This window comes from Panthera leo, chromosome B4 (assembly GCF_018350215.1).
Source record: "Panthera leo isolate Ple1 chromosome B4, P.leo_Ple1_pat1.1, whole genome shotgun sequence".
Classification (NCBI taxonomy): domain Eukaryota; kingdom Metazoa; phylum Chordata; class Mammalia; order Carnivora; family Felidae; genus Panthera; species Panthera leo.
The window spans coordinates 21,181,468-21,208,585 of NC_056685.1; the positions used below are offsets into that span (position 1 = coordinate 21,181,468).

The following is a 27,118-nucleotide window of genomic DNA, read 5'->3' on the forward strand; positions in this document are numbered from 1 at the left end:
GTGTTGACATGTTGGGCATGTTCTGAACTTGGTAAGCTTAAGCCTGTGTTTTTCTTCTGTAAAATAAGGATAATGGTAATAGTGGGGTTATTGTACAGACTAAATGAAAAACATTTTAAACGCTTCATCACAATGACTGGCCCTTAGCATACGGTAAATGGTAATTATAATTACATAAACAAATACAAAGGACAAAAGTATAGCTACATTTAACCTACGTTACAGACTTAGGGAAGGTTGAGAGAGAAATGAGATGTTGTTGGTGACAGAAGACGGTTCCACAGCACTGAGATTTGTGCTACGCAAGAGGCCAGGCCCCTATGACTTTGTCTTTGAGATCGTCAAGAGCAAATCGAGAGAGGAAAGTAAGAAGTATCCTGGAGAAAACTGTTGTTTCAGGAAAACATTCTAGAAATACTCTGCTAGGAAACCATCCTGAGCACTGGTTAAACCAGTCCAGTCACTGGGGTGGGAAAGAAGACTAGTCTGCAAATTACAATGGGCTGGGGATTCTTTTTGTGCCAGTTCCTAATAGGTTTCCTTAGTCTCGACAAGTCTTTATTGAAACAAGGCCGCCTTGTGTGTGACACTGGGTAGCAGAGCAGCTGTGACCAGAAAGGTGAACAAAACCAGAAGGAGGTAACCAGTATGTGACCATATGACCGAGAGAGGGTGTTAGGTTATTTTATTTTATTTTTAAATGTTTATGTATTTATTTTGAGAGAGAGCGAGAGAGAGCAAGGGCACGAGCAGGGGAGGGGCAGAGCAAGAGAGAGAGAATCTTAGGCTCTGCACTGTCAACGCAGAGCCCAACACGGGACTCTGTCTCGTAAACTGTGAGATCATGACCTGAGCTGAACTCAAGAGCTGGCCGCTAAACTAACTGAGCCCACCCAGGTACCCCAAGAGGGTGTTCTTTACAGATGAGAAAATCTAAGCCCACCTCTTGGAATATATTGCCAACAAGAAAGATCACCTGTGCCAATCACAGTACAAAGCGAGAAAAGAACCCAGAGGAATCCAAGTGTATCAAAGCATAGTTCAAGGTAAAGCTGCGTAGCTATCTAGCACAATAATAAGAGCAACCAAATCTTTTGGTAGCGAAGATCGCAAGAGAGAGCGCAGAGGGAATCGAAAGACACGCGGTCCCTAAAGGGCCAACTTGAGGTGCAGGGGACCTGGACTAAGGACAGAAAACACCTCTACACCCACTCAAAAGGACCAGAAGCCCAACGTTGAGTCCTCTCTGGCCACCAGTGTCCAAGTGACCTTACTCCTTCCTAAAATGGTCACTGGTTGTGTGTTGTATGTACAGGCGCCTCAATTGCTGTCTGGTGAAACTGCAGAGCTTACACATAATGCAATTTGCACTCAAAGCTTAGTTTCCTAAAGCGTAGTACATGAATTGGCCAGAGCAGCCACAACAAAATACCACAGGCTGGAAGGCTGAAGCACAGAAATTTGTTTTCTCATCGTTCTGGAAGCTGGGAGTTCAAGATCAAAGTATTAGCAGGGTTGGTTTCTCCTGAGGGGCCTCTGTCTTTGGCTTGCAGATGGCCTTTTCTCTGTGCTCACACAGCCCTAGAGTCTCTTCCTCCTCATGTGAGGACACTGGTCAGATTTGGCCCATCCTGTGGCCTCATTTTTAACATAATCACCTCCTTAAAGGCCCCATCTCCGAAATACAGCTATAGAGATTAGGGTCCACCCATATGACCTCATTTGGCCTTATCTCTTTAAAGGCCTTATCACCAAATACTGTTACATTCTAAGGTACTGAGGATTGGGACTTCAACCTATGAATTTTGGGAGGACACAGTTCACCCCCTAACACCATGATTAAAGAAACCTCCGTAAGTGATGCAGACCTGATCCTGACCCGAGAGCACCCAGCTGCCCGCTGGCCATTTTGCTATCAAGGCAGGGTCCGTCTTCTCTTGATGGTGTCTTCTAGGTTGCAGATTTACAGTTAAATGTTGCATATTTGGTGCTTGAAGAATAACTAGTGTGAACATTGTTACCTACCCATGAAACCTTTCACACACATTGTGTAAAAGGTACGTACAGATAAGGATTAGAAGAGCCATGAAAAATGGGGGAGAGGGGCAGAGGGAGGGAGAGAGAATCTTCAGCAGGCTCCACACTCAGGGCAGAGCCCGATGTGCGGCTTGATCCCATGACCCTGGGATCATGACCTGAGCCGAAATCAAGAATCAGACATTCCACCAACTGATCCACCCAGGCACCCCGAAAAACGTGCTTGTTTAGATAAAGGAGTAATTCTTCCATCTGACAATGTAACAAACAAATTTTTAGCCTTTATTTGTTTTTGAGAGAAAGCATGAGTGGGAGAGGGCAGAGAGAGAGAGGGAGACACAGAATTGGAAGCAGGCTTCAGGCTCTGAGCTGTCAGCACAGAGCCTGACGTGGGGCTCGGGCTCAGCAACGGCGAGATCTCGGCCTAAGCCGAAGTCGGACGCTTAACCGACAGGCGCCCCTTTTGCCTAACAATTTAAATCTTAGTTTTAAAGTTTAAGCTAAAAAAATAGGAGAAGGGGAGTGTCTGAAAAGAATTAGTCACTCTAATAGGTGTGGTAAAATACAGAGCTATAGGAGAGGGATCTGGGGGCCCATCCAGGATTCAGACCTTGGGTTCGAAGCTGAAGGGCGGGAGTCCCGCTGAACTTTCGTGCTTCTTGAATTCCCTCTTTCTGGTGTCAGCAGTTGTACTGTGTGTGGAAAGACCCTAAGGGCAATGCTTCCAGGAAACAGTAGTGGTTTTTTTCCCTCTAGCCCATTCCACTTCCTCCCCAAAAGGAGAAGGGAAGATAATAGCAACTTTCCAGACTATAAATCTCAGTACCAAAAGTCAGTGCTCGTCTTAGAATTCCACAGAAATAATAAAAGACCTTTGCCAAAGGCAAGAATGTAGGTGGAGTGACGCGGCAGGACAGACACTTGGAGGGTCAGGAGAGCGTTTTATCATGGTGCTCTCCTACTCCTTTCTATAACCAGTGTCAGTGATAGCCAGGGTTCAGTTTTCCCACATTTCCCTCAAAACCGGTGTAGATTCTGGGAGGGAGAATCAAATCCCGCTCTTGCTCTTGCCGTCCTTTTTTTCACTATTTGAGGTGGCCTTTGTGTGACCAGTCCCGGCTTAGGTCACACAGACACGTTGGCCCTGGACGGCTTTTGGATCTTGCCCTTGGTTGAAGGCTTACAAAATATAGTTATACACATCTGTTGGTCTTTTCAACGGCCTTAAGTAGAATGTCTTCCGCTTCTCTTGTGGTTAAACACATAGTTCCAATTAAAGCCAGTTCTGATCCCACTTGGTCTTAAAACAACCAAAACACCTTTCCCTGCTAACCGCGCCTGAAAAGATTGCACAGTGTTTTCCCCTCACTGGGCGGTTAGGCTGGCATTGCTTTGTAAAACTCTTTTATTGTCACCTTGAATAGTTATCTAAAGCTTACACAGTCAATAAAATGTTCACAGTTTCATTGTTCTCCTATATTTCATCTACCTAAGGTCAAGGTCAAAAACAGCTCAACAGCTCTCCCCTCTTTCTCCTAAATCATCAACTTACACTCTTCAGTGGACAATTCCCAACAGCATACTAGGATACTGTGATCTTTCTCCTCATAAAGAGTACTCTTGATCTTACCTTCCATCGCAGCTACCTGCAGAACTCCCGAGGGACCTGTCTGCACTGTCTCCCTTTCCTTCCTCCTCTTCTCTATCAGATCTATTCTAGTCACACACACACACACACACACACACACACACACACACACACACTCCTCCGCCTAAACTGCCCTTTTTCAGGGCACCAGTGACGGCCACATTGCCAAACCCGATGGTTAATTATCAGTCATCTCTTTCCAGGACGGCACATTCTTGCGGTTTCCTTCCTGCCTCGCTGTCTGCTCGTCCCCATCTCCTCCACCTGTTTATCTTGGGGCACCTCCAAGATAAACCCTTGGGCCTCTCTGTTCTTCCCACACTCACCAACTTGGGGGTCTTCCAGGCTCATGGCTTTAAATAACATCGTAATGCTGTGAGGAGTCCCAAATTTACATGGCCACCTTGGGCCTCTCCCCAATTTCTGCATCCGTAAATCCAGCTGCTTGCCTGACGTGTCCACTTGAATATTGAGCTGGCATTTTTATTAACAAGCCTTCAAACCTGCTCCTCCTGTAGGCTTCCCCGTCTTCCCCTGCTCGGACCTAGAGCCTTGGAGTGGTGCCCCTTTGTGTCCTTTCTCTAGTACTTCACATCTGCAAGTCCTCTGGCTCTGCCATCAGAATACAGCTGGCGAGGGACCTCTCTAAGTCTGTCTGCTGCCGCCACCCTGACCCAGGACTCCTCCCATCTCTCGGCCAGGTTGTTCAAGTGCCCTCTGTGCTGGGTGCCCTGCGGCGACCTCTGCCCTGCTTCAATTTTTTTGGTACATCAGCCAGTAACCCTTTTAAGTATGTTAGATCATGTCATGTCCCTGCTCATCTTCCAGTGACTTCTGCACTCAGAATAAAAGCCACCAACCTTAGGGTAGCCTTCAAGGCCCTTGGTGGTATGCCCGCTACCCCCTTAGCTCTCTGCTCGCACTTCTGCATATTTTCCTGCTCGCTCCACCCATTCCCCTGGCCTTCCCGCTATTCATCAGACATGCCAGGCACACCCAGCCAGGTTTTTCTCTTACCTATGTGCTCTTCTAGATATTCACACGGCATGTTTTCTGATTTCTGTGTGACAACACCGAACAGTTTGGGGCAGTGAGGAAGAAGAAGCGGTGCAAATAGGGGAGGGCGTTTTGTAATCGGGGACTTTGTCATCTCTGCTGGAGATAATGGCGGCCTGAGCCAAGGTAGTGGCAGATAAGTGAGGATGAGCAGATCCTAGAGCTATTTAAGAAGGAGAAGCAACAGGGCTTGGTGCACGGAAAAGGAAAGAGTCACGGAGGACGGCCTGGCGTTCCGGTTTAAAGCGTGGGATCAGAGAGCTGGAGCACATGAGAGGAGGAGCAGATTTGGGTCGGGCGGGGCAGGGGAGACACGCGAAGTCCTCTCGCGCACGGTGTTTGAAACGGGACGGCCTCAAGGTACCCGTCTGTGGTTGCATATGGATCTGGAACTCAGCAGAGAGGATGGAAGGAAGCTAGATGTGGGGGTCTCATCGTGTGGGTGGTCCTTAAGCTACTCAGCGGACAAAATCACCCAAGGGCAGGCAGGTGTGGTGCGGTGACAGAGGCAAGCCTAGGACAGCGGGACTCGTTCCAGGGCTGGCTGACGAAGGATGCCGAAAGGGAGCCGTGGGAGAGACCAGAGAATCGGGTGCCACGGAAGCCCAGGGAAAGCAAAGGTACCACGGGAGAATGCCAAGTGTCAGAACTACGGGGAAATGAGAGAGAAGGATGAAGGGTTCCCAGGCTTCACGGAGAAGGTGTCAGCGGGCTCCCTGAATTTGGAGGCGGTGCGGTGGGGGGTGCGGCGTCTTCAGTGCCTCACGCCCAGAGGCCCGTGATGTCAGCCTGCCCCGCTGTCGGCGATGCTCCCTTTGCTTCTTTGGGTAAGGTGGTGACGTGTACATTTTTCCGTTGTAGAGGCTCATTTTCTTCCTCATAATTAACACTATCTTGAAAATGTGTAGCTGTTCCATTCTTCCAATAGTCGTTCACCCAGGGTTTTAGAATCCCCTGCCGATTCTTGCTTGAGTCAGTGACTATTTTACTGATTATAAAAGGGTGATTTTTTTTTTTTTAAATTGTATCATTCCCCCGTCCATTTATTGCATGGCATTCTGCATTGGTAACTCTGAAAGGCCACTGAGCAGTAGTAATCGTCACATAAATACATCTTGCTTTGCGCCCCAGGAAATGAGTCCTGGGGAAACCGTGTGCAGTTGAACTATATTTTCATAGGAAAATTTCGGAGGTGTATTTCCAGAGTAAAAAAGAAGTCCCCATAGCTTTACAAAAAGTATTTAAGAAAGGGCAGCTATTGACATATTTAACAGATTAAAAACTTTTTAATAAAATGCGAACAACCATAAGCAACAACAACACGATATCAAAAATACCGTATTATGCGGTATTATGAGCTAGCAATGAAGATACAGATCTTCATTATTTAGGACCTCTTTCTGGTAACAAAATGAATTTCAAATATGATTTTCAGACATGTTCGGTATTTGGCGGTAACACCATAAGTGTCTAACCTTTTATCTTTGTTGCTGTGGTCAGTTACTAAGCCTTCGGGCCGCCGTTTTCTCATTGGGAAGTTGAGGTGGACAGATCATAAAACCCTTTCGCATTCTTCGTGTTGGATGGTTGAAGCATCGGTTATATATACCTTGGGCTTCCTCCTCCCCTTTGGCTAAAAAGAGTATTGTCCTAGTTAATTTGTTTACATTCACTGGAGTAAAAGTCGTAAGATTGAAGCATAAGGATGGATTCTGGAAGGTCTCCGTTTCTTTGCAGGGGCATACGCTGTAGGAGTCTCTTTTTTTTCCGCACTAGATTTTTTTTTTTAATAAAGACTTCTGCCGACAAACGACAGCAGAGAGATTTTTATAAACCAGCGAAGGAGAGGAGTTGAATAACCCACTAGCTCACGGTTCTTTTCTCTCCAGTCACTCAGCTACTCCCAGCCGTGTCCTGACAAGAAATACTCCTCTGGATGCGGTAATAGAAGAGGGATCAACGTGCACCCCCGGGCACCGGAGGAGATCTTATTCTGCATTATTTCATATTTCAGCTGCCTCTTTAGCTCCCGCGCCCCAGTCAGACGAGAAAACCGGCTGTCCGCTTGCTGCTCCTTTCTCGTGAAACTAATGAGTCAGTTGAAGCATTTTGTACCGGAGCTTTCTGGTCCCCGGGACGAAGGGAGTCGTGGGAGAGGGGAGGGGCGGCCGTGTCCTGGGGGTGGCCGTGCACTTGAGGAGCAAGGCTCAGGGGAAACGTTCATTGGGTCCTTTTGTTCTAATTAGAACAGGTTCCCATTTAACCACCCCGGGTCGCTCACAGAGCACGAGCCAGTCCCTCACCTGGAGCGAGTGGCAAAAGAGGCTGACTCCAGAGCGGTTCTACATCACGAGGCAAAAGGGAACCGACCCGGTAGGCCACACTGCCGACGGTTTGGTGACTGGATGGACCGGGGGTGGCTGGAGGGGGGGTTGGGGTACGTGTCGCTCATCCGCTCTGCCCGTCGTCCGGCCCTCCTCCGTGGTTCTCCCTCTCGGGCACCCGTGTCCACCTGCCTGTAGGGACTGGAAGCCTTTCCGGACCCCCCCTCCCTCCCCTCACCCTGTTCTGCCTCCTCAGTAACCTTCCCGTTGCTCTCCTTCTGGCCGCCCTTCTCCACGCGGCTGCCAGAGAGATCCGAAGACACAAGTCCGACCACAGCCCTCCGCCGCCCCTCCAGAGGCTTCCCGCCGCTTCCAAGGTAAAGAGCAAAGTTTACAAATGGCTAATTAGGCCCCAGTGGCTCTGCCCCCGGCCTCCTGCCCCTCTCCTCGGTCGGGCTGTTTTTCCTATCTCTGCGCTAGGGCCACACTGTGCTTCCTTCCGCTCTCAAACACCCTGGGCTCCCTCTCCCTTCGGCCCTTGACCCTGTGTCCTGCTCTCCCCCATCCCCTCACCCATCCTCCCTGCCCCTTCAGACCTACCTCTCAACCCCCAGCCCCTGTGCTCAGGGAGGCCTTTCTCGGCCCCAAGCCGGCCTTGCTGTTCCCAGCACTTTTCCTTCAGAGCACTTGCCAATGTTGGTGTGGCCCTCGCACAAAACACAGCGTCTGGCCGTGGCCCGCCCTCAGAAAGTAAATTTTTGTGACTTCTGAGTGAGTGCGGGCTAAGAGGCAGAAACATTAAGCTGCATTCATCAGGCTCAGCTTTGACTCGTTTCCGTTTCCGGGGGGAGCCGTCCTCCATCCTCCGTGGGTCCTCATTACGGTGCTGTTTTCCCAGCACAGCGCTTCTTAACCAGTAATCTGTCTCACACCCAAGTATAGCCGCTGGAATAAAGCCGTAGAACGCGGTTACTAGACCTTTTCATTGGGGAAGTGGACCCCACAGAGTGGACCACAGCGCTTTTGCGGACCTGTGGAGTATTTCTGTCTTTCCTTCAGCAGGCCCCACCGAGTTCATGTGCACGTGGCCGTGGAATCATGGCACACCCTCGGTTTCTCCGATGCTGACGTCGTTAGGCCGGCAGATCCCAGTAGATTCTTGTGAAGTCCTGCTATTTTTTAAAACTTCCTGTGGGTGGGACTCTAATAATCCTTCACTGGGAAAGAGACCGTGGTTATTAGTGCAGGTAGTACGGGAGCCACGTGTGATTCTCTGTGTGCAGTTGGGCATATCCCAGAATATTCTAAGCCAGCCCATTCTCAGGGACACAGCCAGGCAGGGTTTGGTATATATACCGAGCCTGGAGATGAGCTGACAGATGTTGAGGAGAATAAATCTGTGGGATTCTCAAACAGATGGTGCAGTATGCTCTGTGCATTTGGCCATTTTACAAAATGAGCATCATCCAGTATTTTAAGTAATGTTATAAATCCCTTTCAGCTGACCCACGTCCACACGTAACTTCTTGGAATAATGCAGAACTAGCCGTAAGCCTTGCTAACGAGAGAGAAGTAACATGTCTAAGCTTTCTATTTGGTCACCCACACTTAAAACTTCGGTCGCGCGTGTTCGTATTGGGCCGCAGGGGTACGTTAGCACTCGGGTAGACACACCAGATGAGTTTACAGCCTGGTTGCACCATAAAAGTCCGACAGAAGGCAGTCGAAGGCAGGTTTTATGCAGGTCACCCGCTGTCTGCCCCGCAGAACTGCTCTCCACATGCTTTGCTCTGCTCTGAGCTCTGGGAAGAACACGCTCCCCTTCCCTCCGGCTACTGACCGAGTGAGGCAGTGGATGATGCCGGCGAGGTCAGAGGACACAACCGAGAAATCAGGATCTGGGGTCCTCTCGGCGGCCGTGTTCCTGCAGGCCGCCCTCACCTACGGCCGCAGCCTCACGGGTGCTGGGAGCTGCCCCATCCTTGGCCCCACAGGCCTAGTAGGGTAGTGTGTTCTCAAAGCCACGGGCCTGGGGCTGCTTCACCCTCCCTGTTGGTTGCCGCTGGCCCTGTCCCCACCTTTGTAAATCGTTCTATATGAAGTTATGTGCAAATCGCCCTTTTGAGCGTGCCATCTGTTCCCAACAGGTATGTTGTATGGACGAGATCAAAGAAAGAGGTCCCGTTGGTCCAGACAGACTGCCTTCAGGGCCACCATAGCAGAATACCACAGACGTGGGGGCTTAGACAACGGACATTTATTTCTCACAGTTCTGGAGGCTGGGAAGTCCCATATGAAGGTGCTGGCCAGTTCAGTTCCCGGTCTTTTCCTCCCCATCTCTGTAACGGCACCCAGACCAGCCCTGGGTACCTACTAGGTTTTCAAGTAAATACTAGAATGCACAATTGAGTTAAAAGCTGAGTTCGGCCCTAAATAGATGATAAGACTTATATAAAATTGAGGTGTAAGGGGAAGGAGGCATCAGGAAATCGGTCTAGGAGGCCTGGATAGATGTCACTTCATGAAATGTGTCCGTTGAAGCTTCCTAGGCTTTCTAGCTCAGCCCCAGGACTGGTGGCCCTCTGGCATGTGTGTCTCGTCAGCCCAGGCGGGAGGGATGTGGAGCTTGGTTGCAGATGCCACGGGTGGGAGCAGGCACCCAGGGGGACAGGCCGTAAAAAGACCAGCTTTCTACTGTTCAGAACTACTGTTCTGCAGCTCAGCTTAGAGTCTTTGAAGAGGGAAAACGTCCAAGTGTGCCCAGATGGTAGGCTCAGCGGGTTATTTTGAAATTGTCCGTTATGCGGCTCGCTGAAAACGGGCTGTTAATATTACCACGGGGAATCTGAATGTTTGACCTGTGATTTTTGTCGAGACGGGAAATGTAGGAAGGGCAGAAGAGTCCAGCCTGCCTCCCGAGTCCGTTCTGCAATGTGGCGACCCATTCAGAGGAGCGCTGGCTTCTCTTTCATCCCGTGCAGTTGGGGGAGCGCTTGCTGCCCGGCCCTGCTGGTGGATGGTCCGTAGTTGGCTGGGGTGAGAGGGTTGTTTTTGTTTTTGTTTTCTTTCCTTTCCTTTTAATTTGCTTTCACAAAAGGAATTGGGCAAAAAGCTCTTTGTTTCTTTTTCCAACAGCGAGATCCAATTTGCAAAATGGCATTTTGAAAAATACCGACTTGGCTGACTCATTGCCTCAAGTCTCCTTGTGTTTTTCTTGGGAAACCTCTGGAAGCCCGCAAACTCTTTAGGCCACAATTAACGAAGTCATTTCATCTAGGTAGTAACTTTGGTATGGGATGATCTAACTCATTATTTAAACGTTTATTAAGTATGCAACGCCCTAAATGCCACGCGAAGCGTATTAAAGGCACAACCACGAGCTGACAGAGCTATGCTATTTATGTATTTATATTCTGTCTTTAACTGGAGATTTCAAAGTGTTTTTGACAGTGGACTGGATTCCTATTGTATTAACTATTTTGAGACGAAGACTGAAATCTTACACCATCCAGAGGACTGTTGTCTCACTTTTTCACGGACTTTGATGTTCTTGGATGAAAGGTGCTATATAAATACAAAGCATTATTAATGTCATAATTTGAATATTTGGCACAATAAAGGCTGGGTTGTGATAAGCCTGCAGGCTGCTTCGTCGGGCACGTTGTAATTTTCTCTCTGGTGATGTTTGCACTTCGTCAAATTAGCACAAAAATTCCTTGATTTGGGGACTGAATCTTGGATTTAAATCCGCCACAGCATCTCCTGCAGGTGTTAGGAGAACCCTACGCATGATGTATCTCATTTGCTTTCAGCCTTTCAGTGGGATCTACCTGAATAACAAGGAATCAGGAATGGATCACTGCGTGTGCTGGGACAACCCACTCTTCAGGTAAGGTCAAGGTGGAGAGGTACTGAAGGAGAACGGACCTCCAGATTTCATGCAGCTCTGTCTCATTTGAAGTCTTGGCTAAATATATACCCCTGTTGTTTTTAATCGCCCTCCTCATTTGGCATGGTTGCTATAAGGAGAGCTGTTGATATAAAATACTTGCCTGTCCTGATTATTTCTAGCATGTAGAGCAGTTAACGAGATCTCTTAGCCGGTATTCTTTCTTTCTGTATCCCCGAGAACTAGACAACAAATAAAACTTCATGGGCACCTTAAGGTAACACTATTAGAATATTTTCCTGGGAAAGTATTTAAAGAAACCTAAACCATAATAGTATTTGCCTGGCCATGTGATTAAAACTATATCTCTCCCAGGGAAAATGGGTTTATAATTTAATTTGGGAAATGTAGAATTTTATGAGGATAGATTCCCCACAGTGCTTGACAGTAGTGAATACCATACCCTGTTCTATACCAGCTAAAAGTAAATTTAATTGTCCCTTGATTTCAAAGCCTCTTTTAAGTCAATCAGGATCTGAAATCTCTCAACAAAGGCTTTTTTGTTTAGCCATGCAGGAAACAGTCTAAAAACAGTAGATTCGATGAAGAAGAAAGGAAAACATCTTTGAAGTCCTGTTTTCAGAACTTCAAAGATATTTTCCTTTCTTCTGCATCAACCCTAAATTGGTTTAGAATAAAATATAAATCAAGCCAGCTCTGTGAATCTTCCATTAAGCCGGGCTTCATTATGTCCTTTGGGCTTTGAGCAGACCGGGCTTTCTTGGGCTGCTGGCTGCTAATGTGGGCCGGATTTGGAAAGCCAGACCCCGCCGGCAAGGATGAGGAACAATTAGGATCGATTTCCCTTCATGCTTGCGCAAGGGCAAGTCTTTGCCCGGATTCACGCACTACGACAAGTGGCTGGTGAGGAGACGTCTAAGAGAGCAGTCGGCCCGGGATGGCCTGGGGAGAACGAAGAGAAGCAGGTTATTTTAACACAGGAAGATGTGGGACGCATATTTCTGAACCATTAGTTGTTCCTCGACCTTTGGTTCTGTGAAGGAGAAGCAGGACCTTGAGATGGCCAGCCTGCTTTTAGTCAAAGATAAAGGTGTACAATAACCAGACGGATGCTCTGTTTCTACCTCTGGGCTGTGAAGACAGGATGAGAAGTTGTCCTCGTAAGGGCATTCTCCCACTTTGCGTTCATTTTCTTACTTCACTGGTGTTCCAGTTTCTGCACTAGTAAAATTGAGACCTTTTCCTCCCCAGGGCCCACCATCCCCTCACTGCAGCAGCCAGTCTGGAATCACAGAACGTTGGAGCCGGGATGGACCTGAGACTAGAACAGTAGCGTAGACTGTCCAGGAGCAATTTCTGCCTCCATGGAAATGCTCCAGATCTGCTCTATCCAATATGGTCGCCACTAATCACATCTGGCTCTTGAACGCTCAGTGTCGTTGAAGATGAATTTTTAATTTTATTTAACTCTAATTCATTTAAAACTAAAAGCCCACATGTGGCCAGTGGCTACCGTATCGGCACAATGCGTGTCCAAATTAAGGAAGTCGAGTGACCAACCCCAGGTCACTGAGATAGTGAAGCAGCCAAGACTAACAGGAGAACCAGCCAATTCTCGAGAAGCCCGTTTACCAGAGGCCAGTTTGCGAAGCTGCCGATTCACCAACCTTACTTATTTCTTTTTTAATCATTTAGTTTTAGTTGAAAGGTTTCTATTTTTTTTTTCCCCCTTAGGGACTTTTGAGTTGGTTTCTGTTCCATTTTCCTGCTGCTGCTGCTGAATGATTGAAACTGGAAGAAATACGAATATGTTTAAAAGGATCTTTTATGCTCCAGAATATACTTTTCTTAAAGATGTATTTGTCTATAGGAGAGGTAGGATACTGAAGTGGCTAGGGGTCTGCTCCCCTGCTGTGTGACCTTGGGCATGTCTCTGAACCAGTCTGTGGCTTGATTTCCTCACCTGTAACGTGCTAGCACGATAGTTGGACTTCATAAGGTTCTTGAGAGGATTAACGGAGTCGTGAGGTAATGCACGCAAAAGCACCAGCTCAGTGCCCGGTGTGTGCCCAGCAAGCACTCAGTACTTGTTGGCAATGACCGTCCTCAGAGACGGATCCTTCTTAAGGCTGCATGTGGAGATAAGCCTTTGAGAATGAGGAATTCTTGTGAATATAGTCTCATTAATGAGAATCTATCAATGAAGCTTATATTCTTGAGGATGCTTCCCATTCAAGAGCTTGGTCTTAGGAAAATATTCTTGTTTTGCCTCTCTCTTTCTCTAGTCTCCAGCCTTCATAGTAGCAAGCAGGGGTGGAGAAAAAAAGTAAACATTCCTCCAAATGCTTGCGTAGGGTCAAAATGAGGGGGAAAGTTGGTCAGCCAAGAAAGAGTCAAGTGGATGCAGGACCACTGCCTCTTGGCAGAATTGGCTTCACACAGAACCAATATGGTGCCTGTTCCGGGAGACATGCCTCCTGTCCAAATCAGAGGCCTTTAATCCAAGGTTTCCAGGTCCAGAACACTCTTAGGATGTTATCACCCCTCTGGGGGCTCCAGACTGTTGCTTCATTTGCCACCACTTCCCTGCTTCCTCTGTTCCCCTTCTTTCTCCTTCCCCCCCACGTACCCATTCTGGAAGTGTTTATTAAAATCTACTGTGGGATCACATGTTTGGTGCTCCTACATCCTTCTCAGAATAGAAGGAAACTGAAAGCCTAATATTACTTTCCTTCTTACATAACATCAGGATGTCCTGCATGTTACAAGTAACTAAGTAACATTGGTTAAAAACCTTTTTTGTGTTCCGGTTCCTCCGAATGAATGGAAATTCATCTAAGATTTTAGAGTTGTCAGTTATCACCAGGTGCTTCGGCTGTAGTTTGGGGGCTGTGGAATTTCCAGAAATGAAGAAAAACCAAAGCAAATAAACACGTAAAAAACACACAAACACACAGCAAAAAAACAAAACCAAAGAAACACCTCTAAGAGTATATGAAAAGAGATGATCCAGAGTGGTTTTAGTTTCCCAAGGTAGAGTCTTATAATCTGGTAATCATTTAAACATGTTTATTTTAATTTCTTTTTTTTATTTAAAAAATTTTAATGTGTATTTATTATTTGTTTATTTGACAGTCTCGCGTGCGATGAGCGGGGGAGGGGCAGAGAGGGAGACGGAGAATCCACAGTGGGCCCTGGCACTCTCAGCGCAAAGCTCAAAGTGGGGCTCGAACCCATGAGCCATGAGCTCATGACCTGAGCTAAAGTCAGATGCTCAACCGACTGAGCCATCCAGGAGCTCCCATATATATTGGAATTTCTAATTGACCTTAATATTTAGGTTTCCATTCTGAAATTCTGTATGATGGACCTCTCATTATTACCTGGTAAAATCTGCAGATTCCGTTAATTGCACCAGTAAAGATTTATTGTTTCCCATAAACATTTTAAATGACTTTTTATTAGTCTTTAGATTAATTCATTAAAAAATGTATTACATTCGTAATTCTCCATCAAAATGCCTTTAATGATCACTGGTTTACGTGTAATGTTAAGGGTGGAAAGGCTGTGACTAAAACATACTCAAAATGTTTTTCCCTGGGCCAGGGTGCCTCGGATGAATAGTTTTGAGCCCTTTGGAAAGGGTTGCAAAAAAAAAAGTGGACCTATGGCTGCTCAGATTTCATGGATATCTGTTATTAATAATAGTAATGATTTTTAAAAATAATGGCTACCGATTCATGTACCGTTTATCCAACACTATGCTAAATACACTGTACCTATAGGGAAACTATTTCAGGTAGTCTTGTTAGCAACCTTGTGAGGCAATAATGCCTTTACTGTTCTATCCATTAGGGCACTGAGGCTTTAAAAGACTAAATAACTTGCCAAGGTCACAGATATAGCAGAGCCTGGCTCCACGCCCACACCTGTCAGAAGTCAGGGCCCTTACTCAGAGTTCTCAAAGGCTGGTCTGAGGATCCTGGGAGTATCTGGGACCGTTTTAGGGGCCCTACAAGGCCCTCCCTCTCTTTCGTTACTGCATATCCATGAGGCCACATCCTCTTCTGTACCTCAATCAAAATAGCAGTGCAGCAGATTGAATCCAGAAGCACATACGAAGGGTCAATGGTCTTTTTCCTTTTTCTAAGCTAGATGTTAAAGCGATGCGCAGAATTGTAAACCAGTGCATCTCTTCTCACTAAGTGTTTGTTTCATTTTGGAAAATATAATCTGCTGTCAGAAAAGTAGGTTATTTATGGGACCAGGTAATGAATTCGTTATTTTCAAAAATAACTTCATGGATGATTATTTTCAACCTGTCAGTTACAATTTCCAATTTGTTAAACATCGGTATCCGTAATTCCCGTAAACAAAAGCTCTCAGAGCTCCTCAGTGATTTAATAGAGAGCAGTCCTGAGATGGGAGTGTTTGAGGATGACCGCCTCAAACCTGACTCTTACTGCTGCGGCTTGTGCTCTCCCCCAAGCTTCCTTCTGCGTTCATAGGCTAGGGAGTTGGTTATTTGCCATTTTTCCTTCTCTTTACTCAGGTTTTTTGGTTTTTGGCTCTTGGTTTGTCTGTTCGTTTGTTTGTTTTGCAGAGTTTATAGTGCATTTCTTCTCCCTCTTCCTTAGAGAGCCCTTCCCCTGCCATTGCAGATTTTCCACTCGGGTTCCCTAGTGCCCTTTGAGGGAGCTCACCGGGGGTCCCTGGCGCGTGGATTTGCGTGTTTCCCTCTCACTGCTCTGGTCGGCCCCTCTGGGCCTCTCCCACCTCGGCGCCATTCGTTCCCATGGGACGTGTCCAGGAGGGTCACGGTGCCGCAGCGACTGTTCACAGCGAACCTTCACGAGCACGTACCACCCCCCCCAACCCCCGCACAGTATCTCCTTCAATCCTCAAAACATCTCCATAACGTAGGTGTTATTCTCCCCATGCTAAAGATGGGGCCCGGAGAGGTTACATAGCCTGCCCAGTGTCACACAGCTGCGAAATGGCAGAGGCAGTCAGGCTTCTGTGTCCGGGTAACCGGAAGGTCCTGCTGCTGAAAATGCGTTTCATCAGGTCTCCCCCTGCTGGGCCCAGACTGTGACGCCCTCCATGGACCACTGTTCTTTCATTTACATTTCCCCCTTTTCCACATTTAGACCACTTGGATTGGATCTGTGTTTCCTAATGGGCATCACAGTTCACAAAGCCTCTAGTGTTTTTCGGTCCCTGTCGGACATCGGGAGGAGAGCCGGCAGCATCCCAGGAACAAGAGATCCTTTCAGGGGGACGGGACAACGTGTTCAATAGTGACAGTGCAGCGGGCAGGGTTCCTGCGGAACTCTGATTGTTCACCTAACTGGCCTGGAGGTCTGGCAGAGGAGGGAGGGGATCAGAAAAATGAGTTGGGGCATCAAATGCTCTTCGTGTGTTCATAACAATCTCAGCAGCTGCCGCGTGGCGAGTGTCTTCCACGGTTCGGAGAAAAAGTACTGCTCTGGCACCGGACGGCCTTCGTTTTCTGAGGCTCACGGGACGTCTGGTTCCGATGAAAGGGACGCGGGGATCCTGAGAGGCGTGGACACCTCGTTAGGATTAACTCGCACCAAGGTTGTCTGCAAGCAGGTGGGGCTTTTTTGTTTTGTCTCTTTGGTTTTCCCCGATGCTGCAAAGAGTGTAGCTGGTGTTATGATGCGGGAGTATTTTCGTACTTTTCTACACTTGCTACTTCAGATCCTTCTCCCATCATTCTGGGCACTGCAGGGAAGAAAAAGAACCTTCCTGAGCCACTCTCTGACGTAGCCGTTCCTGGTTGTGGCCTTCCAGAGATGGGGCAGAGGGAGGGAGGGAGAGAGAGAGAGACAGAGACAGAGTGAGCAGAGGAGGGGCAGAGAGAGAGGGGGAGAGAGAGAGAATCCCCAGCAGGCTCCGTGCTGCCAGCGCAGAGCCCGACACGGGACTCGAACTCACGGGCCGTGAGATCATGACCTGAGCCAAAGTCAAGAATCGGACCCTTAACTGCCTGAGCCACCCAGGCGCCCCTGTCTTCTTTCATTTCTTAATCAAATTCTGATGTGATAAGCTTCCCTCCCCCCATACAAATGTCAGACACCAGAGTGGGGTGGCCATGCGGGGTGCGGCCACGTGGGGCTCACCTGTCTAGTTTCGGAGCCCGTCTTGGCCGCGTGCTTCCTGATGGACGTGGGCCTAGTGGGCAGAGGTTTTGCATCAACAGTGTGGCACTGAAGTTCAAACCAAGGAAATACTGACTGTCTCCAGGGGTCCCCTCCCTTCGCCACTGCTTCATTTACACCCTCAGTTGTCACCGCTCATATGAATGACGTGTTCTATTGGCTACCAAGCTAGGCCAAATGTGCTGCTGGCACCAGGCAAGTCACAACCTCTGGGATGTATTTACCTGGACTCAGCCCAACCCTGACTCCAGCTTGGACTGGAATTTCACGCGGTGACAGAAGGGCAGCCATTTCCATCGAATTGACTTCTGTAGGCTTTGCCTGGGACCAGAGGGTGTGACTCTTGGGGGACATTAAGAAGCTGATGGACCACGAGCCAAAAAACTCCTACAAAACTACCCTGACCTTACCACTGCAGTGAAGCACTTCGTGGACCTATACAGGTGAGGGGTCAAGGGAAAAGAGGAAGGGGACGCGGGATTAGAGTAATCAACAATCCCAGCGCCAAAAGAAATGCCAAGGACCGGGGTTGTGGGACAGCAGAGTTTGGGAGGCACACGCAGTGATCGGTGGGATGCATGGTTCTTTTTCATAGCTTTAGAATGTCTTGACCATTCTGGTTTCATGCTTTCTACCCACAAATAAGTGCCAGTGGGAGCTTGTTAGGTTTCAGTGATTAATGAGTAAAAGTGGCTGCAAAGTTAAGCTTTAACATGTTCAAATAAAATACTTACTAAAATCGGTGTTTACTTTGTGTCTAAGCCTATGAATTTGCTCTTTTGTGAAAACTCTAAATCAGATACCAAAAGAAAAAAGAAACAGATTACGTTGGAGTAGGCATCTGGTTATACAACCTTAATAGAACTCAACTGTTTTACAAATTGAGAGTCTTGAATACTTTGCTATTGAAAGCGTTTAAATTATTTGAGATTTTATAGGCAGAAAGAAAAACCTAATGATTCCATTTTTCTCTTTATTAGTTTGTAGTGCATCATGTAGCTTTTCTTTTAGTGGTTACCATGGAGATCACAACATGCATCCCTAACTTGTCACAGCCATGTAACAATTATTTTTGCTACTTTTCCAAGAATGCTCTCCTTAGATCGCTTTAACCTCATTAACACCCTTCCATATTTTGTGTTACTGTTGCTATGAATTTAATTTTACACACATTTTAAGCCCCACAAGTCATTAATTTATATGCCAATATTTATTTATATTTACCTACATATTTCCTCCTTATTTCTTCCTGAAATATCACATTTCCCTGTGGGATTGTTTTCTTCTGCCTGAAGAACTCTTTAAAAAAAAAATTTTTTTTTTTAATGTTTATTTATTTCTGAGACAGAGCATGAGCAGGGGAGGGGCAGAGACGGGGAGACACAGAATCTGAAGCAGGCTCCAGGCTCCGAGCTATCAGCACAGAGCCTGACGCGGGGCTCGAACTCACAAACAATGAAATCGTGACCTGAGCCGAAGTCGGATGCTCAACTGACTGAGCCTCCCAGGCGCCCCAGAACTCTCTTTTAGTTCATGATTCCTAGATTGAATCTTCTCAGTTTCTTTTGTTGGCTGAGAAATGTATTTATTCTCCTTTAAAATGTTTAAAGCTTTATCGAGGAAAAGATATACCAAAAAATTGCACCTATTTAATGTATAAATTTTGGTGAGTTTTATCTCCGTTCATTTTGGAAATATTTTCCCTGGGCATAGTATTCTAATTTGGACATTTTATTTTGGCATTTTTAAAGTTCCGTTCCATCGTCTTATGGCTTCCATTGTTTCCTCTGTGAAATCAGCTGCCCATGCTATTGGTGCTCCTTTGAAAGCAGTACGTTCCCTGCCCCAACCCGCAGCTGTTGTTACGAATTTCTCTTTTGATTTGATTTTCAGCAGTTTATGATGTGCCCTAGTGTGGTTGTCTATGTATTTATTGTGCTTGGGGTTCACACAGTTCTTTGAATCTTTGGTTGATACTTTCATCAGTTTTGGAAAATTCTGTTACTCTCCCTTCACTATTGCTTTTTCCCTGACCTCACTCCTCTCCTTCTAGAACTTGAATCACACAAATTTTAGGCCATTTATTGCATCCCATGTGTCTCTGTGGTTCTTTTCTGAACTTTCCCAGTCTTCCAAATTTCCATACTTCAGTTTGGTGTTTTTTGTTTTTTGTCTTTTTGGTCAACATGCTCTGTAATTTACCATTCTTATCGTTTTGCTTGTTTAATCCGCTTTTAAACACATCTTTTGAAGTCCTCATTTTAAGTGGTATATACCTTTTTAGCCCTAAAATAACCATTTGATTCTTTTTTATGCATTCCAATTCTCTGTTGAAGTTCTCCATCTTCAACAGAGAAAAATGGGTGTATTTTCCTCCCATGGTTTTCGTCTCTGCTCTTGAACATGTTAATCATAGTTTTAAATATGTTCTTGCCTTTGGGAATTCCTAGTAGTGGGCTTCCATGCATCTCAGATATAATCCTCCAGAGTAAGAGCGTGGGAAAAAGGCCCATTCAGAAAATACTGACTAATCAGGAAGGTCCCTTTGGCCCATTCAGTGACCCCATCTGTAGCACCTTTTCCCATAGTGCTATGCCTGATTTCAGGAGTGTTTGCCACAATATCTGTTAAGTTTTCACTCTGACCATACTTTCATTTAAGAAAGACCTCTCCTAAAAATAGAAACAGTTCTTGGTACCCTAGTCGGCCCACCTTTCTGGAGGCTTCTGCCATTCCAACCAAGTACCAACCATGTAAGCACTCTCATCCTGAAGCACTGAATAATGCATGCAGAGGAACAATTTTAATAGAATATTTCTTTCATCTACTTTCCAGACATGGTTTTCTTTGGCCTCAGAAGAGAATATTACTATTTTATTGTATTAGCCGTTTTATATGGTAACCTCCTATCCAGTAACTTTTTTTCTACCTCTCACCATCAAATTAGCACCCATACACACAGGGTTAAAAAACAATCTATATTTAGAAAGAAGTTGAAACCAGTGACTTGTTTGAGTAGACTCATAACTGGCAAAATGACCATTGGATTATGTGTTGGTGGGTTGGTTACACCTCTGCTCCCTATCTCAGCAGCAACAACAAAAAGGCCAAAACACTCCATAAGTGACTGGTTTGACTTACATCTGAAGGTGGAAAGAATATCAACTTGCTAGAGCAAATGATTAAATTATATTCTTTCTTAAAAAAGTAAATTATTAAGTAATGTATTGACTGCAGTGCAATTCTGACCCTAACCACCCAGAGTTAGTACCCACTCCACAGGTGTGGGGCACAGTCCCCAAAAAGACTACTCTCGTGTCCTTTGCCAGCTGCAGGTTTGGGAGTCCTTAGGCTACTTGCACTTCTGACCATCTGGCTACAAATCCAAAGGTGCTCCTGCGACCTCCTTCAGGTTCAACAGTTCACCAGACTCACAGAACTCAGGAAACTGCTATACTTATTATTACAGTTTATTCTAAAGGATACAAATCAAGACCAGTCAGTGAAGAAACACACCGCGAGAGGTTCTGTGCCTCTCCGTGTGGAATCAGGTCGCGTCATCCCCCCAAAACACGTCAATATGCTCAGCAACCAGGATGCTCAGCAGAGCTTCAGTGTTCGGTGTTTACTGGGATTTCATTGCATATGTGTGACTGATGGACTCATTGGCCACATGATTGAACTCAATCTCCCTTCCCCCAGAGGTGGGGGGTTGGGCTGATAACACGTGGCTCAAAGCCTCGAGTGGCCCTCTAATCACACGATTGGTCTTACCAACATGACCAGTCCCCATCCAAGTCATCTTAGCATAAACTCGGGTGTGGTCCAGTGACCCCTCATGAATAAGAAAGACACACTTAACCACTCAGGAATCTCCAGGGGTTTAAAAGCTCTATCTCGGGCACCCAGAACAAGGATGAGACAAATTCTCAATTATATGACATTTAAGAAAATAACACTACGTATCAAAAATTATAGGCTATTGTTAAGATATTTGTAGCTTCAAATTCTTTTCTTTTTTATAAAAGAAAGCAAATGAAATAAAAGATTCATTTAACAAAGTTAGAAAAAAGAATAAGGCAATCTTATTAGATATCTTCATAGGATAAAGAAAGGACAAACTAAGAGGAGACAGTGAATTAGGAGAGCAATTTATTAGAACATCAAAGAAATGCATCTCTGAAAAACAATGAGAACATAAAACAGACTTCCAGTCATTTTAATCAAGAAGAGAGAATGTTCATCTGAACTAAAATAGAAATGAAATGTGGAGTATAAAAACAGGTAACAGGAGATTTTAGAATTGTTAACACATGCTTGTTAGAGCTCAACTGGAAAATACAGATGAAACGTGTGGGGTATTTTTAATTGAAGTATATAGTTGACCTACAACATTACATTAGGTGTATAACGTAGTGGGTATATAACATGCTGATTTGACAGTTACGTACATTACAAAATGCTCACTAAGGTTAAGTGGTCACCATCTGTCACAGACACAAAATTATTACAGTATTATTGACTCTATTCTCTATGCTGTGTTCTTTATCCCTGTGACTTACTTATTTTGTTCCTGGGAGTGTGAGTGTGCAGCTCTTAATCTCCTTCACCTCTTTCACCCATCCTCGCACCTCCCTCTGCTCGGGCAACCACCAGGTCTCTATTTTTGTGAGTGTATTTCTGCTTGTTTATTCATTTGTTTTTTAGATTCCACAGATAAATGAGATCATATGCTATTTGTGTTTACCTGACTTATTTCACTTAGCATAATACCCTCTAGTTCCAGGCACGTTGTTGTGAATGGCAAGATGCCATCCTTTTTAATGGCTAAGTAATATTCCAGTGTGGGGTGGGGGTGGGTGTCCATTTGTCTATCAGTGGACCCTGGGGTTGCTGGCAGATCTTGGCTATCATAAATAATGCTCCACTAAACATATGGGTGCTTGTATCCTTTTAAATTCACGTTTCCATTTCCTTCGGGTAAATACCCAGAAGTGGAATTACTGTATCATATGATATTATTCCTCTTTTTAATATTTGAGGAACTTCCATACTATTTCCACAGTTTCTGCACCAATTTACATTCCTACCGGCAGTGCACAAGGGTTCCTCTTTCTCCACATCCTTGCCAACACCTGTCTTTCTGACATCAGCCATTCTGACTGGTGTGAGGTGATGTATCATTGTGGTTTTGATTTGCATTTCCCTGATGATTAGTGATGTTGAGTGTCTTTTCATGTGTCTGATGGCCATCTGTGTGTCTCCTTTGGAAAAATGTCTAAACCCTCTGCCCATTTTTCATTGGATTATTTATTTTTTGGTGTTGAGTTGTATGAGTTCTTTGTATATTTTAGATATTAACTCCTTATTGGATATATGATTTACAAATATCTTCTCCCATTCGGTAGGCTGCCTTTCCATTCAAATATGTGATTTTTATGGGAAATATTAAATTTAAAAAATTGTTATAAGAAGATCTTTTTTTGAAAAAAAAGAGATTTTATTATTAAGTAATCTCCACACGCAATGTGGAGCTTGAACTTACAACTCTGAGATCAAGAGCCGCGCACTGTACCGACTGAGCCAGCCGGGCGCCCCGAGAAGACCTTAATATCTGAATAGACTAATACGCAAAGAGAAATTACTCATAGTTGCCTCTCAAAAATAACTCTGGACCTGGAGAGTTTCATGAACAAATTCCTTCAAACCTCCAACAATTCCTAAGCCATATCCATAGTAGATTTAATATTTGCAAAAATAACACAACAGTGACATTAGATCCTGTCAAAGGTAGAGGATAACATAGACGAAGGAGATGTATAAACCGATTTTACCTAAGAAAATACGTGTGAGAACATTAAGCAAATTACTAACAATGAATTTAGTCATACATTCATTTATTAAAATGGTACCAAAAGAATAAAATTTAGCTTCCTCTTTGATCAGCATGAAAAATTAGATTCTTTGAAGGTCCCTCCTATTCAAGACAAAACAGAGCCTGCACGAAACATACTGATTTTTCGAATCACATTGCTAGACCTGCAAGATGTAAGAGACATCTTCAAGACATGTCGGGTGCGGTGGGGGCAGGACTCTAACAGGAAGCGAGGGCCCTTCACACTCAGAGAAGGCTGGGCTGCCCGGGTGTGGGGGGTGGTTCAGCCGCCGTCACTCATCCATTCAAGTATTTATCCAACAGATGTTGAAGGGGTACTTGCTGTCCGCTGGGCTCTTTTCTAGTTACCCGAGACACGGCAGTCAACAACACAGATGAAGTCTCTGAGCTCCTGCCCTCATTTGGAGCTTCCGTAGAGGTAGAGGAGGTAGGCAATCGGCTAAATTAGTAAGTATAATCAGATTTTAGCCAGCGCTGAGAGCTGTGGAGAAAAGCCAAGCGTGGAGGCGGATGGGACACGTTGGGTGGGTTATAATTTTAGATTGGGTAACTAGGGGAATGCCTCACTGAGAAAACTTGCAGGTGAGGGAAGAGCATTCGGGCAGAGAGGACCACACACCGCACAGTTTATGTGGAGGGAGTGCCCTTCACGAACAGCGAGGGGACCAGTGGGGCCCATTACGAGCAAAGGAAGAAAAGAATTCTCTACAGTGACCCATCTTGTTTCTTCCGACATGATGAGTTAAATGGAGGTATAGTGAGGATGCCAAAATTGGGGGGGGGGGGGAGAGTGATAGTAATTAGAATCGTAGAATAAAAATTAGAGTAATAATACGAATTAGAAATTGCAGGGAGGCCAAGAGAGCAGGACTGCTTTTGTAAGGAGAGCTCCTTCTGGCTGGTGTTGGTGGGTATTCCTCTGAAGCATGTCTTCCTTCAGGCTGATCAAAGGATCCCAGTGGTTGGGTTGGCTGTAATCGGACTTAGGAAAGGACGGAGTGGACACGTGTCACATCGCTACCAGTGTGCACATCCCGTCCTGAATCGTGCCATCAGGCTCAGCTCAAAAGGTGAGTGGAGAATGGGCCCCGGCAAGCACCCCCGCGACTTGCAAAGGTGTAAATCCCAGCCCGAAGGCTGGCTGATGACCCGACGGATGTTCTCCCTGTGGCCACGGGCGTGCTGGACCCACCATTGGTCTGAGGGGTGTCAGAGGCCTGTTCCTCACAGATTTGTTAAATCATCACGTTGTACACCTGAAACGCATATAACGTGTACATTAACTATACTTGGATTAAAAAAAGAAAGCAAGCCCGTCCTCAGGAATAGCCCAAGGATGTTTCTCCAAGGTTATCTGTCATGGTTTGATCCCGGCATAAGCCGCACACAGCACTCTCCATCCCCCCGGGGCAAGGGTGATTTGAACACATCACATTACCAGTGACCTTGAGAGTCCCAGGTCTACTGACCTCCTGGCATTGTAGGGTGGCCTGAGAGGGGCCACTGGGGCCGGAGGACTCCAGGAAAAGGCCGTTTTCTCAAGACGCCAGCAAGTGAGGAATTCTTCAAAGAAGGGGCTGTCGGCAGGCTCTCGTCTGCCCAACTTCCTCTCCTCACACTCTCTGACTTTCTCCCACCTTAGGACGCACTAACTGAGGGTCCCCCGAGTCTGGCTCTGGGGAGCAGGGGTGGGAGGACGGCCTTCGCGGCTGGCTGAGAAGCTTCTGGTCGTTTCCTCTGCACAGGGGGCACCCGTGGGGCTGCCTCCCGTCTGTGTAAGGGAGGGAGGTTTGTGTCCGCGAAGTCACCCATGACGAGGTCCTGGAGTGTTCCCACGGACGGGATGCCCTCCTCCCCGAGAGTCATGAACAAAAGAGCACTTCCTGTTACATTTAGATGCCGATTATCAGGGAGGGGGTAGTGATTGATGAGATGAGGGTGCAGGGAACGTTCTCTCCGTCGTAGGAGTATTTGGCTGCTTGGTAACTGTTCACAGCCTGTTTCTTCCTAGTGCGCACCCCCCGAAGTCATTTTCTTTGTAAATGTTAAAAGCCATGTGAAAAAAACCCAACAACCTTGATGAGTCCTCTTTGTACTTCCATCAGCAACATGGCAGCCTCTGAATAAACTGTGATTTCCTTCACCGTGCCTGTTGAGAACGTTTAGGCCACATTTAGGAAAAACAACGACGACGACACCTGGGTAGGGGTCTCAAGAACAATTAGCAATTAAAATAATCTGTGTTCTACACTTCCGTATCAACACGGCCGCTTGACTGATTTCCGTCTCAGGCACAGCCTCGCTCGGGAGCAACGTCCTCCCCAGTTCAGAGCCATCGGAATCACCGGAGGCATCTTGGGTGTTGTGAGGCGTCTCTCCGTGTTCGAGAATCTATTAGCGCATCATTCACTTTAGAACCGAACTCGATGCCTTTTCCAGAGAATAGGCTTCTAGGGGCCACCGGTCCTCCCCTCAAGTCTCCACCGCTGGGGACTAAAGAAAGTGCCTGGCCCGGGGCAGGTGCACCTGTGCTGTCTGTTACCCCTCCCCCCAGCCGCCCGGACCCCAGCCACAGCCTGGGCTTTCCCTAAAGATACTCCTCTGTGGGGGTTATTCCCGGAGTCACCGACCCCCAGCACCATAAAATGCCACAGAGAGAAGAGAATGAAAAGTCACTGGGTCCAACCCCTGTGGATTTTACAGGTAAACAAACTGAACCCCGGAGAGACTTACCTAGCTAGTGGCGGCCGTGACACCCAAGGTTCCTGAACCTCAGCCCACTTTCTCCCCTGGGTGGTCTTCATGGGCAGAAACTGGATTCGGTGGTCTCTGTCTTGGAAAAGCAAGATGTCAACTTCACCTCGGGCATTCTTTGCTAACTTTGCCTTGAGGCGTTCCCAAGGCCACGGTCAGGCCCAAGAGCCTGAGAGCTCCAGAAAACATGGCAGCGCTCCATATAAGGGGGTGGCCATCCTACGGCGCCTCGTTTCCCCTTCCCGAACCTCCCCGGAGACCAGACACGGAGGCCTGCAGCAGGGCTAGGACTTGTATGAGGCGGGAAAGGCAGCTCACTGGTCGGGGGGCACTCGCCCTCAGACCCTAGGGGCGGCGGATGCTAAGATCATTCCGAGATCGGAACAACGACCACATGGACAGAGCTGCTCCCTGGGGCCTCCTCCCCAAGGTCAGAGACCCTGGGACGATCCATAGGCAGGGCTGGGAGGAGCCACCTAAGGGTCCCCTGTTGCCCAGACACATTGAAGGATGGTCACCACATGACCCTCTACAAAATGTCCTCAGTGGGCCGGGGTCTTCAGTTCAGCAATGCTTCCAGAATGTCCGGGCTGAGCGTCACAGTGCTTTGCGGACAGCAAGCCCCCGGAGCCCGGGGACCCCCCCCCTGCCCAACTGCCACTGATCAGTGTGCACTTAACAAAAATGCTCGGGCTCATTCTAAACACAGGTTGATAGTTTAGGATGCAGAATAACCAATCAATGAAAGTGATAGTAAAACATAAAGCAGTAAATAGTAAAAAAAAAAAAAAAAAAAAAAAAAAAAAAATCAACCTTTTATGAGCCTTTAAACACTTTTTTTCCACGTGCTATGATTTTGTTTTGAAATCTAGGTGTGCTTGCATGAGAATTGTAATATTTATGAGTCCTTGGACTATTTTATGAATTTATGTATTTTTTTAGGAAATTGTTTCTAAAATGGGGGCATTTTGTTCCTAATTCGTTTCAATCAGTATGCTTAATGTTTTCTGTGAATTTAAAATTGCCCCCTTGAGGTGCTTGGGCGGCTCAGTTGGTTAAGCATCCAAATCTTGATCTGGGCTCGGGTCATGATCTCACAGTTTGTGAGTTTGTGAGTTGTGGAGCCTCACGGATTCTCTCTCTCCCTCTCTTTCCCTCTCTGTCTGCACCTCCCCTGCTTGTATGCAAGCATACATTTCTCTCTCTAAAGAGAAATAAACATTAAAATAAAATAAAATTTCTTGTTTGGTTCTAAGTAAATCTCTGAAAGAATATTGATCAAAATTAATCTTTTCACATCACTAGTAT

At 46.3% G+C, this 27,118-nt stretch overlaps 1 protein-coding gene across 1 annotated transcript in view; it reads left to right on the forward strand.

The window, feature by feature from the left end:
- MSRB2 (methionine sulfoxide reductase B2) overlaps positions 1 to 26,607 on the forward strand; it is a 39,459-nt gene extending 12,852 nt beyond the window's left edge. The window contains exons 3-10 of the mRNA XM_042948260.1: positions 6,988 to 7,114; positions 10,878 to 10,954; positions 16,432 to 16,604; positions 17,138 to 17,603; positions 23,401 to 23,483; positions 23,639 to 23,808; positions 23,997 to 24,126; positions 25,068 to 26,607. Coding sequence (XP_042804194.1) covers positions 6,988 to 7,114; positions 10,878 to 10,954; positions 16,432 to 16,604; positions 17,138 to 17,235 — 475 coding nt within the window. The 3' untranslated portion in view covers positions 17,236 to 17,603; positions 23,401 to 23,483; positions 23,639 to 23,808; positions 23,997 to 24,126; positions 25,068 to 26,607. The remainder of the gene's footprint in view (positions 1 to 6,987; positions 7,115 to 10,877; positions 10,955 to 16,431; positions 16,605 to 17,137; positions 17,604 to 23,400; positions 23,484 to 23,638; positions 23,809 to 23,996; positions 24,127 to 25,067) is intronic.
- The last annotated feature ends 511 nt before the right edge of the window (positions 26,608 to 27,118 follow it).